Below are 13,644 nucleotides of genomic sequence, written 5' to 3' on the forward strand. Positions count from 1 at the left end.
CCTTTCCGAGCTGAGGGAATGCCAAGCCTTTGCTGGACTTTGACCCATTGAGGAAAAGGCGGGAGACAGATTCAAACAGGCATGGTGATAAACTTATTAGTCATGCCCACCCTTGCAGCCACCGCTTCACCCACCTTCTCCAGCCTGCCCCCAGCCCCTCCACTTTTCAAGTTGGACAACTTAAAGGAAAAAATTGAAATAAAAAGAAGAGGGAGACCAACATACTTGATGAAGAAGATTCTCCCACCACCGTCAACTCCGTAGGCCCACCGGCCGGGCAGGTCCAGCCAGTCAATCTCATCGGCCATCTCGGTGTCCCTGCAGCCCCTCTGGCTCTCTGCGCCCCCAGGCGCCGGCTGGGCAGGGGGCTTGGTACCCGGGAACCCCCACTTGCTGCCCCCTTCTAGAGGCCGTGGTGGGGGAGGGGGTCCAGCCGGGCTGGCGGCGTCGCTCCCGGGTCCCTGGCAGTGGCTGGCCTCCCACTGAAGACGCGCTGGCCTCAAGCCGGGAGGCAGGGAGCAGGCAAGCGCTTAACCCTGGCCTGCCGGAAGCCCCAGACACCACCTGCCCCCTCCTCGACTCTGAGCTCCTCTTCGGACCGTTTCCTGAACTTTAATGACGGGCAATTAGCGCGGTGAGTAATTATGATGGCTTTCCTGCCGGGACTGTTAACGGGCAGCGCTGGGTCTCCGTTCCTCCTGGCTCTGCTGCCCTCCAGCCTGGCGGAGCCCGGCGAGCAGAAGCTGGAGCGGGGAAGATCCCTCCCCGAAGGGAGCAGGTTGCAGTGCGAGCAGGGGTGTTGCCTCTCCGCTCCCAGCTCGGATCTTGCACTTGAACCACCGGCGGGGTTGGGGGCGGAGCTGCGCCGCCGCCTCGGAAGGTAATTCACAGCGCGGAGAACTCGCCGGCAGCCCCAAGTCCCCCAGTCCAGGCGCCACGCGCAGGGAACCAGTTTGACTGAAAGTGCTTTGAATCGGGAACCTGATGGACATGTCCAGCCACTGAGCGGAAAAGGGGAAGTGATTAAACCTGGTTCTATTTGGTGGGAGGTTAGGAGAGAAACAAAGGTCAAAGGCACGGAAGTGTGGCGGGGCTATGAGCAGCCAGGGACCGGGGGAGCCTCTCCTAGCTCAGATGCCGGCCTGATTAGTCAAGCTAGTCCTTACCTTTCTTTACCAGCACCTCCTCCAAGAAGCCTGCCATGACTAAGTAGAATCACAGGGAGACCTTAGAAATACTCAAACCAACAGAGTTTATGTCCCTCCATTCCATTCCCCCTAACTTGCACCAGCAATCGAAAAGGAAAAAGGAAGAAAAATAGAGAGAGAGAGAGAGAGAGAGAGAAGTGATTTTATGTGTACAGAATGTAGACTGCAAGCATTTCATACTGGCATACCAAAAACAGTATTGCTGGAGCCCACAGTTCTGCTATCTCAGGGTCTATATCAAAGTTAGCCGGCTTAGGCAACATAGCAAGACCCTGTCACTACAAAATAATAATAATAATAATTAATTAGCTGGACCTGGTGGCATGAGCCTCTAGTCCCAGCAACTCAGAACACTGTCAGGAGGATCACTTTGAACCTGGGAGGTCGAGGCTACGGTGAGCTGTGATCCTGCCAGTGCACTCCAGCCTGGGCAACACAGCGAGACCCTGTCTCAAAAAAGAAAAAATGCTGGAGTCCATTTGGCTTTCCCAGCTTACTCCGGATCTGCCCCTGGGGCTCCAGTTATGTACATACAGTTCCAATTCATGTGCCACGCCCAAGAGAATAATTAGACAATGAGAGAGACACCTGTGTTTAAAGGGAGCAACGTGTTCCATGACAGTTGGCAATTATCTGTTGGGCAAACATACATTTTGTGAGTATTCTAGGAGACTTGATCCCCATTTCACATACATAATTCCTTTCAGTGTCTACTCATGTACCACCTCCTCCAGGAAGCCATTCCTGACACTACCGCAGAGAGATTTATAGGTCCATCCTCCATGTGTCAAGGCACCTGATGAATAACCTTATAGTAGCACTTATCACACTGTAATGCAATCCTCGATTTAGTCATCTGTCTCTTCCATTGGACTGTGTGCTCCTTGGGGCAGGAACTCCATCTTACCCATCTTTATAGCCCTGGCAGCTGCCTGTAGCACCCAATTAACAATTTTTTTTTTTTTTTTTTTTTTTTTTGAGACAGAGTCTCGCTCTATCGCCCAGGCTGGAGTGCAGTGGTGCAATCTCGGCTCACTGCAACCTCCACCTCCCGGGTTCAAGTGATCCTCTCACCTCAGCCTCCAGAGTAGCTGGGGCTACAGACACTCACTACCACGCCTGGCTAATTTTTTTGTATTTTTACTAGACAAGGGGTTTCACCATGTTGGCCAGACTGGTCTCAAACTCCTGACCTAAAGTGATCTGATCCACCTGCCTCAGTTTCCCAAAGTGCTGGGATTTACAGGCAGGAGCCACCGCGCCCGGCCCAATTAACATTTAATGAATGCTTGATATGGTCATAACTGGGAACTACTCTTAACTCTAACCACAGTCCTGTACTTTTGGACTTTATTTAGAGGCACTCTGAATAGAACCATCAGCATCATCAGGGTGTGCGTGGGGAGCTCTTTCTGGGAAAAGAAACAGCTTGTGATCCTTCTCATAGATCCCAAATGCTCAACCTGGAGGGTTTAAAATGTGTACATCTGATAGATGGTAAAGCTAGGAAATGCCTCAGAGAACATTGAGTCCAATCCTCTTGTTTTGAATATGGCAATTGAGGAACAGAGAAGGGAAAGGAGCTGGTCAAGGTCACTGAGAAAGGTGGTGGCTGAAAAGGATCTGCCCACCAATGTCTCAGGCCAGAGCTGTTTTCATTACATCATTCTCACTCCAACACTGGAAATTGACTCTGCCAACATCCTGGCTGCCAGATCTAAGTTAAGTCCATTCTCCAGAAGCAGAAGACATGCAGAAATCCATAATGTCCAAATTATTTCTCTCTTCTCAGAGCCTACAAATTTCTAGCAGAGAAAGCTTCACTTGACAGTAAAGCAGAGCTGCACTTGGGAAGCACAGATGAAGGTCTAGGTGCCCCTTCGTTTCTGAATTGGGGAAGGTTGGCAGATCAAGGCAGTGGACTCTGCCAGGCTGCAGTCCCCTGTCACCAGCCATATGAAACACCTGTAGAACTCACGCCACTGACAAAGCACAGAGCCACCTGCCTAGCCCCTGTTATGGCCAGGAATATAAATCGCCAGAGTTGCTGCCAAGATGCCTCAAGGGAAAATACCAGCAATCAGTGCACTTCCAGTCCAACCTGAGCAACCAGTAAGGGCAGCTGCTTGTGCTGAACGTGGGCGGAAACAGGGACAAGATGACATATATTTGAAAACATGTATTACACCACTGTCGTCTTTGAGTGCCTGTTGATCTCTTTTTCCACAAGATTTTTGTCTTGTTTAATGTCTAATCTAGCCTGGGGTCCCTAGGGACATATACCTAGATGAGAAAAGGCCAGTGGCTCAGATTTTTAGGTGTTTATTACTCATTTGAAATAAGAAATCAGGTTTAAAAATATTTTCTAACTGTGGTGTAGTCTCACTAGTGACTTTTTACGTGCTAGTTCTTGTTGATCAATTATGATTAGTATGGATACTGCTAGTAATGACATTTTAGCAAAAGAGCTAAAGACATGTCGAAAAAAAGTAGAAAGCCCAAATAGAAGAAGCTATTGGTTCAACAATTACCTGGAAGAGAGAAGGAGGGTTGATATATTGAAATGAAAATCATACATGACTGGCAACTAAGTCAGAAATTTACCTGTCTGATTGCTTTTCCCCCCACAGCAAATTTTTTTTAATCCCTTTAAAAACTTTTTATTTATTTATTTATTTGCTTAGAAACAGGATCTCATTTTGTCACGCAGGCTAAGGCGGTGCAGTGGCACAATCAGAGCTCATGGCAACCTTGAACTCCTGGACTCAAGCAATCATCCCACCTCAGGGATTGCTGGGATTACAGGAGTGAGCAAGTGTGTCTGGCCTCTTTTCTCTCTTTAAAAGGCAACCAAGCATTTGGAAAAAATATATCAATCACATTTATAAATTATTCTGATTCTCCATTACATTCTGATGTCTTAATCACTTCAACGTTACTATTTCTGGTTTGATATCTGTGGTAGGCTGAAAAACAGCTCCTCAAAAGCTATCTGCATCAAATCCCTGGAACCTATTAATGTTCCCTTATTTGGAAAAAGGTCTTTGCAGATACAATTAAGAATCTTAAGATGAGAAAATCATCCTGGATTACTGGGGTGAGCACTAAATCTAATGACAAGTGTCCTCATAATAGACACATAAGAAATTTAATAGAAGAGGTAAAAGTCATGTGACTATGAAAACAGAGATTGGAGTGATGTGGCCACAAGTCAGGGAATGTTGGCAGCCACCAAAAGTTAGAAGAGGCGAAGAGTACATTTTCCCCTAGAGCTTCCAGAGAGAGTGCAGCCCTGCCAATACCTTGATTTCATTCTGAACTGTGAGAGTATAAATTTCTGTTGTTTTAAACTAACCAATTTGTAGTACTTTGTTACAGTAGCCATGAGAAATTAATACAGAACCTACAAGAAAATCATAACTCAGTGAGGGCCAGGTGTGGTGGTTCATACCTGTAATCCCAGCACTTTGGGAGGCCGAGGCGGGTGGATAACTTGAGGTCGGGAGTTCAAGACCAGCCTGACCAACATGGTGAAACCCCGTCTCTACTCAAAATACAAAACTTATTCAGTGATGCACGCCTGTAATCCCAGCTACTCAGGAGGCCGAGGCATGAGAATAGCTTGAGTCCAGGAAGTGGAGATTGCAATGAGCTGAGATAGTGCCACTGCACTCCAGCCTGGGTGACAGAGTGAGACTCTGTTTCAAAAAAAACCCTCAATGAGGACTGAAATAAATGTCCATTATTTTTACTTCTCCAGCATCTACTCTCCCTTCTTCTGTTAATAGCCCCAGGTTTCCTTTTGACATCTATCTACTCTCTGCCACTCTCAGCCTGTGTGGGTTGTGTGGGCTCCCCACCTCTACTCTCAAGCTCCACTGAGGGTTGGGCTGTGACACAGATCTGGCCAGAGATCTGACAACTCTCCATTTCCCTGGTTCAGGAAAGGACACAGGACTCAGACAAGACCAATGAGACTCCATTTTTTAAAGATCCCCAAATTCCTGGGAAGAAGCCCTTTTCCTCTTGCATTTGAAGGTGGCACATGTTGTGTGGCTGTTGCTGGGGTCGTCATGTGGGGCCTGCCTGAAAGTGAAACCAACACAGGAGGAAGTGAAGCCAGAAGACGGAGAGAGACTGGGTCCTCCTTATATCCTGGGAGCCCTGGGATCCAGCTTGCCAGAGAGGCTCTACCCCTAAATTTCCAGCTATAGGTGCCAACAGACCTCTTACTTCCTTTCTAGTTGGTTTGAGCTGGGTTTCTGCCCCTAACGAATGAAAAAGTCCTCACCAATATAAAAGTCACAGAAAAAAAGGCTTTTTGTGTGTAATGGGAAAGCCAAAGAGATAATCATGTGTGTTTCTAGTGACTCACAAATAGGAGCTCTTCTGTTCTGAGAAAACCACAACTTTAGATCAAGAAAGGGTCTTAGTGATCATCTACCCCCAAAATTACATTTTTCCCAATGAAGATACTAGAGAATTCAGGAAAGTACCCAGAGTTGTGGCAATTCCACAGTAGAGTTAAGACCAAAACTCTAATCTCCTGAAAACCTGATCCGTAGAAAGTTCACATTGAGACATTTGCTACATCATTTAAACATATTTGGCCAAGAGACGCACATAGTTACAAGAAGATTGTAACAGATTCCTTTGCTCTATTAAAGAATAACCACAACAGCAATCTACATTGAGGGCTGGTGTTTAATAGTTATGCTCACCTGCAGGCAAGGTCACTAGCCACTGTTGATTTTCTTCCAAGAACTAGGAAGCAAAGGAAAGGAAGGCAACAGCCATCTCTGCTGGCATTCGAGATATGGCTCTGTAAATACGCAAGGGCCCAGACAGACTAGCTGCTTAATTAAAGTCATACCTCTATAAGGACTTGAAAGAGAAGAGTTTCATTATAAAAACTGCCATTCTAGTGCTAGCATCCAGAGGATTGCAGAATTCTGAGGTTTCCCCACAACCGTGTATATTGAATTGCATTGGTTCCACAGATAGTTATTGATACCCTCTGTAGGCAAGGACAGAATGTCCCTCCTCTCACGGAGTTCACATTTAACAAGCATGTGGTCTCAGAAGATAAGTCTATAGAGAGAAATGGACAGAGTAAAGGGAACAAAAGGAACACAGTGGGTGCTGCTGTCCTATATTGTGTATATTTTACATAGGGTAGTGAGGAAGGGCCTCAGTGAGAAGAATGGCATTTGCACAAAGGCTTGAAAGACAGGAGACAGAAAATCGTGTGGATAGCAGGGAAGCATGTTCTAGGCAGAGGAAATAGTAAGTGCAAAGATCTGGAGGCGGGAGCAGCCTTGAAGTGTCTGAGAAACAACAAGGAGGCCAGTAAGGCTGGAGCAGGGTGAATGAGGGAGAGAACAGGATGAGATGAGGATGGAGGGTGAAGGGAGGCCAGGTCATTCCAAGCCAGTATAAGGAGTTTTGCTTTTATTCTAAATGAGACAGAAAATGGTTGGTTGGTTTTGAGTGCAGAAGTGACATGATCTTCAGGACTTCATGTATTTAGAGGATTACTCTGACCGCTGTTTGAAACAGGGTTGAAGCAGATTCTAGTTAGGAGACTATTGTAATAATCCAAGCAAGACATGATGATGGCTTGGTTCAGGATGTTGGGGGAAGAAGCAGTGAGAAAGAGTAAGATTCTGGGTATCTTTTGAAGGTAGAACTGACAGAATTTCCTGATAGACTGTATTTAGAGGAAGAGGAGTCAGGATGACTCCAAGAGATTTGGCCTGGGCGGCCGGAAGGATAGAGTTGCTATTGACTGAGATGGGGGTAGGCTGCAGGTAGAGCAGGTGTGGCAGGGAGTTGGGGGAATCAGAAGTTCAATTTTGAGCATGTTAAGTTGGAGATACCTATGAGATAGTCAAGCAGAGATGCCAACAAGGTGAGTGGATGTATAAGACTACTAGGTTGGTGCAAATGTCATTTCAGTTTTTGCCATTAAAAACAATAGCAAAAACCACAATGACATTTGCACCAACCTAATAGAAGACTAAGGAGTAGAGATACGCATTAGTATTTTTCAGTGACTAGAAGGTATTATAGCCCTGAGGCTGGTTGAGATCACAAAGGAAATGAGTGTAGGGAGAGAGGAAACAGAGATAAACGGCTGAGAACTGGGGCATTCCAAATGTCAGAGGTCAAGTTAATAAGAAAGAACCTGCAAAGGAGACTGGAGAACAAGTGCCCATGAAACAGGAGGACAAGCGACGGCAGCGTCCTGGAAGTGTGCCTTGTGTGTATTCACATCACTCACAAGCAGAAGCAATGTACGAGTGGTGCCTGTGCTCCAGAAGGGCTGAGGTTAGGGTGGGTTCTGTCTGAGCAGGAAGCAACTTGTACTCCTGGGTGAAAGGGTGGAGACACAGCCCAGGTGATTTTTAAGTTGGTCTGAGAACAGGCCTGGGAAGATGATCGTTTTGGCTAATGAGCCCTTGCTGTTCCATAGAAAAGTGCGCTGAAATGTGCTTCCTTCAGCTCCATCTCTCAAAGCCTCTGCTCTGGCTTCTCTTGGGATTGACGCCAGCCCAAGATGGCTGGCTGACTTTTCCTGCCAGGATGTGTCATGGAGCAGAGAGCTGGCACTGACAGTTCCCCAGAGGGGGAGGGGAGGACTGAAATTGTCAGGGCAAGATATGGGCCCGGTGGAGCCCAGAAGAATGGCCCCGTCTGTAGTCCACCTGCTGACATTTCTTCTCTGGGTCTCTTCTTGACTTGACAGCTCTTTCTAGGTAGGCAATGCTCTTTCAGGGCTGACTTTAATGTGTGTTCTGAGGTTTTTCTAGAAAATGGCAGCTGGTGCCGACTTTGGCATTTCCTGGGACTAATGTAGCATTTTGGTTCAATTTAGTTCAATAAAATTATAAGGCACAATTATGCCTCCATCTCTGTAAAAACTGTTTCTGCCTTCAGCCAATCAGCTTCTTCCTCTCTTGTCTCTGTCACCCACCAACCTGCTGGTCAGTCCTCTCCACTCATCAAGGACCTTGGCTCCCAGTTTAGCAGCTTCTTCTCCCTCCCGTATCTCCCTCTCATTCTGGGTGATTTCAGCATTAACGTGAATGAACTATCTATCCAGTGTCCTAACCTTACAATACCTTGATACCCTCAACTCCAGGACTACTCACCTCGCCTCCAATAACCTACTCATACCCAAGGCCTCACCTTGGACTTTCTCACCACTCAGATTTGCTCCAACCTGGAAAACTTTAATGTCCTACTTCCTGAGAACAGTTTGGGTCCTTCTCATACCCTGATTCCTTTCTTCTCTTTATACCTGCTCCTTGCCTTCTTCCTTCAGTACATTTCCTCCTAATCTATCAACCAAAGCCTCATTCTACTTCCTGCATTATTCAGTCCAAACTCATAGCCTGTCACTTTATCCTTGCTAATATCCTTGTCCACTTGTCCTCAGCTGTATCAACACTGCAAGATGCCACTCTGGATTAATCCATCCACTTTTCTGCTCCTGCCCAGAAAAACATCACATCCAGCCACTGGAGGAATTAAGTTGGTACCCCTGTAAATTCACTCTCTGGCCTTCCATATACCTCTTGCTGGGTCTACAGCTGCTCTCAGCAGCAGACTTCATCATTATTCTAAGAGAAAATAAAGGCAATCAGAAAAAAACACCTTCCCCTCAGTCTTCCTAAGCCTACTGTTAACAATTTTATCTATATTTCTACCCATCTGTCTCTCTTTGCTCCTATCCAAAGCTAAACTTTACATGTTCCCAACCCTACACGTGCCCATCCCTCACCAGCTTCTCAGAATTCTTACTCCATCAATTATCTCCTCACCTCTGTATTTTCAAGCCCTCCCTCACTTCTAGTTCTTTCCCTCAAGCCTATAACTAAGCTCAAGATTTCTACCATAGAGGAAAAAAAAAAAAAACACAAACCCACCCCCACTCCCAGATGCCACATTACCACTCTCCTTCCTTCTACTTCAAGTTCCTTAAATGAGTGATCTCTGCACTCGGGGTGTCTTATTCCTTGCTTCCCAGTTACTCATCATCTGGCTTATGTCCCCACAACTCCTTGAAATGGCTGAAACTATTCTGGCAAAGATAGACCCTCATGTCCAGGTTGCTAAATCCAACACTTTTCAGTTCTCATCCTAGGTGACCTCTCTGTCGCATGTTATAGCCCTGGCTGCCCCTGCTCCCTGCACTTCCTGCCTCCTTTTGTTTCACCACTCTGTGCCCCAGCCATCCTGAAACCCTACAGTTCCTTGAGTGTGCCTTTGTGCCTGTGGCTTCCTCGACCTGAAGAACTCTTCTCCACCCATATCCTGTTTTCCAATTCTCCTTCCAAATGCAGCCCAGGAAGGAGCCCTCTGTACTTGCCTGGCAGCCTGTGCTTCTCACTGCTAGAGCACTCATCGCTGTTTAGGAATTGACTTTCCCATTTCCCCACTACACTGAAACTCCTTGAGAGCAGGGACTGTGTTTTAATCTACTTTTCTTTCTCCATTTTATTCAGCAGCATTAGACATAGTTGACCACTCTCTCCTTCATGGAGCTCGTTTTTCTCTAAGCTTCCATGACACCACGTTCTCCTGGGTTTCCTCCTACTTCACTGACTGTTCCTTCTTAATGCCTTGGATGGCTGCTCCTCCTCTGCTTACCCTCAAAATTTCCATATCCAAACTCCACCCTAGGCCCTTTTCTGTACTTTATTTACATACTCTCCCTAAGTAATCTCCCCCATTGTTTTCGATACCATCTATATATTGCTGGCTCTCAAAGTTCTATCTGAATCTAATCTCCTTGGGCTTCAGATGTGTATATACATTTGCCTACTCCATCTCCGTGTGAATGTTTAATTAGCATCTCAAACTTCACATGGGCAAAATAGAACTCTGTTCTAGAAATCTGTTCTCCCTGAGTCGTCTCTATCTCTGTATATGGCACCAGCTACTCACCCCACTGTTTGACTCAAAAACCTAAAAGTAATGTGACCAACTATCCTGGTTTGTCTGGGACTTGTCCTGGTTTTAGCCCTGAAAATTCCACGTCCCAGGAAAGCCCTCAGTCTCAGGCAATCCGGGTTGGCTTGTCATTCTACTTAGGAGCCACCCTAGATTTCTTTCCTCACGTTCCACATCCAGTCAATTTGACCTCCTTCCAGAGATACCCCAAATCTTCCCCCTTTCCACTTCCACTGGTCCAAGCCTCCTGGTCCAAGCCTCCATCATGTTCTACATAGCCCATCCAAACAGCCTCTTCATCTGGCCTCCCTTCCTCCTTACTTGGCCTGCTATTTTTTTTTATTTTTTTACACAATAGCCAGAGGATCAACAGCAAAGAGAAAATATGATTGTAGCACCCCACACTCTCACCAGCTAAAGCCCTCCAGTTACACAGAGAATAAATCCAAATTTTTTTCCTGAAGTCTCCCCATGATCTGGCCCCTGTTGGCCCAGCCACCATCGTCCCATAGTTCTCTCCCCCGTATTTATTACTGCTTACTGAAGCCATCTTTCATCCCAGCCTCCCCTGTGATTACCTCATGACCCACTCCTCCCTACCACTCAGGCCTGAGGTCAAGATCACCTCCTCAGTGACACCTTCCCCAACTACTATATCCAAAGATACCCTGCAAGTTTCTCCCTATCACATCATTCTCTTCTGTTGTCTTTACAGCACATATCACTATCTGAAGTCTCCTTGTGATCTTATTTTTGTTTTCTGACTCCATTACTTAAGATGTAAGCTCCTTGAGAGCAGAGACCTTGCCAGTCTTATTCTAATCTGTGTTCCCAGCACTTGGCCCAGACCCTGGCACACCGTAAGTGCTCAATAAATATTTGGTGAGTAAATGGATATTCAGCACATAGCACAGGACCTCTCACAGTACTCATAAATGATGCTGAATGAACAAATTCGTGAGAAAACCAAGCTGCATGCTAGGCACTGGGCCCACCTTTATAACCTAAGATACGGTTCTTTTGGACTTTATGGTCTACTGGGAAACAAATGCATAAATCAACCTTTCAAACAAAATATGCATAACAGTTTGAATATGATGGAGAGTAAGAAGTGGCATATTCATTTATTTTCTTAAATAAAATGTTGCTGGCTATGGAGGCTCACACCTGTAATCCCAGCATTTTGGGAGGCCAAGGGGCTGGATCACTAGAAGCCGGGAGTTTGAGACCAGCCTGAGCAACAAAGTAGAACCTTATTTTTACAAAAGAATTTTTAAAACTAGCTGGGCACGGTGGTGCACAACTGTAGTCCCAGCTACTTGGAAGGTTGAGGCTGGAAGATCACTTGAGCCCAGGATTTGGAGGCTGCAGTGAGCTATGATCATGCCACTGCACTCTGGCTAGGGTGAGAGAGTGAGACCTCATCTCTAAAAAAAAAAAATTTAATTAAATTACAACTAAAGAAAATGTGATCTGCTCTGGGTCCTTATTCCACTGGGGTGGCAGCAGTTCAATCTCAGTCATTATTGGACCTCTCCCCACAACCTCTACAGTCATAAGGAGGTCCCAGGAGTCCAAAAGATCCAGGAAGGGCTCTTTAGTCTTCAGCTCCATATGCACCTGGCTCTAGCCTCCATCATTCCTTAAAGGATTGATTACTTCTTCTTTTTTCTTTCTTTCTTTTTTTTTTTTTGTGAGACAGAGTCTGACTGTTGCCCAAGCTGGAGTGCAGTGGCGGGCACTTGGCTCACTGCAACCTCTGCCTTCCGGGTTCAAGTGATTCTCTTACCTCAGCCTCCTGAGTAGCTGGGATTACAGGCACACACCACCACACCCAGCTAATTTGTGTATTTTTAGTAGAGACGGGGTTTTACCATCTTGGTCAGGCTGGTCTTGAACTCCTGACCTCGTGATTCGCATGCCTTGACCTCCCAAAGTACTGGGATTACAAGCATGAGCCACTGCGCCCAGCCAGGATTGGCTGATTCTTGGCCAAGCTAGGACTTGGGGAAAAAGGATAGATAAGGGGGTTGAGGGGTTTTGTGGGAGCAAACTTTTGATCCAATCTACTCATAGGACTTCCTAAAAACTTTCACCTCTGAAATTGCTTTGAACCTGCCTCTGGTCTGTGAATCTCACCTCTCTTTACCTATGCCCTTCTCTTCTTTCCCTCCTCCCTTAGGACTGTCCTACAAAATTTCCCTTAGGTGGTCTACCTCACTGCTTCCCACAAATGAGAAAGGGGAATAAGGTGTTACAAATGGCGAGTTATTCATGTGAAACAGAACTCTTACATCTCCCTCCACCAACCTGCTCCCCTTTCAGAATTTCCTATCTCAATGAAAACATCACTTTCCTCCTTGTCACCAAGCCTAGTAAAGCTGACTCCTTTGTGATTTCTCCTTCTCCTTCGTCTAATAAGCCCCTGAATCCTGCCAACTATTACACCTCCACGGCTCCCCCTTTCTACTCTAACCATCCCTTTGGTTGAGCTCATTACCTCAGGGCCTATATTTGAACAAGAGCATTCTACTTGATCTCTCTATTATACTTGCTCCTCAGTTCAATCCATCCACCAAATGATCCAAGAGCTATTCCAAAAGAACCCATCTGACCATGTCACTCCCACAATGGTTTGTCACTTTATGTAGAATAAAACAGACCAACTTTGTTAGCATGGCATTCAAAGTACTCTATCATTTAGACCCTACATAACAAACTTTATCCCCCACTATCCTTCTCTATCCCCCAGGACCTTCACCCAACTTTACCAGCCTATTAGCCATTTCCCCAGCATGTTTCCCATATCCATATCCTTCCATTTCTACCTTTTCCCCAAAGCTATTTTTCCTACTTGAAATATCCTTTGTCTTGCTACCCTTTAACTGCCCCATTCCCCCAACACCCACCCAGTCAAGAGTATTCATTTGTTAAAATCCAACTCTATCTAATCCAAAAAGAAGGAATTAACATTTACCTAGAAAAGGAGTGAAGCATTGTAGTTAGAGGCATGGGATCTGGAGCCAGACTAGGTTTCACTCCTAGTTCTCTGCCATTCCCTAGTTGTGTAACTTGGGCAGGTTACTGTGCTTCAGGTCCCTCATCTATAAATCGGGATATACACCATAGTATATACTATGTGAGTATTTGATATTATGAGACAAATATGCTGTAAGAACTTGTCATATATTACCTACTTTAATCCTCCCAACTACTCTAAGAGATATTATTATTATTCAGATTTTACAGATGGCCTCTTAAGACTCAAATAATTGGCCGGGCACGGTGGCTCAAGCCTGTAATCCCAGCACTTTGGGAGGCCGAGACGGGCGGATCACGAGGTCAGGAGATCGAAACCATGCTGGCTAACATGGTGAAACCCGTCTCTACTAAAAATACAAAAAAAATTAGCCGGGCGAGGTGGCCGGCACCTGTGGTCCCAGCTACTCGGGAGGCTGAGGCAGGAGAATGGCGTGAA

At 46.0% G+C, this 13,644-nt stretch overlaps 1 protein-coding gene across 1 annotated transcript in view; it reads right to left on the reverse strand.

Annotated features, from left to right (window-relative positions):
• The window catches only part of PLEKHA6 (pleckstrin homology domain containing A6), a 158,168-nt gene extending 157,384 nt beyond the window's left edge, over window positions 1–784 (reverse strand). Inside the window, exon 1 of the mRNA XM_023186989.1 lies at window positions 226–784. Within this exon, the coding sequence (XP_023042757.1) occupies window positions 226–308 (83 nt within the window). The 5' untranslated portion in view covers window positions 309–784. The remainder of the gene's footprint in view (window positions 1–225) is intronic.
• Window positions 785–13,644: the final 12,860 nt, after the last annotated feature.

Source organism: Piliocolobus tephrosceles, chromosome 1, assembly GCF_002776525.5.
Source record: "Piliocolobus tephrosceles isolate RC106 chromosome 1, ASM277652v3, whole genome shotgun sequence".
Classification (NCBI taxonomy): domain Eukaryota; kingdom Metazoa; phylum Chordata; class Mammalia; order Primates; family Cercopithecidae; genus Piliocolobus; species Piliocolobus tephrosceles.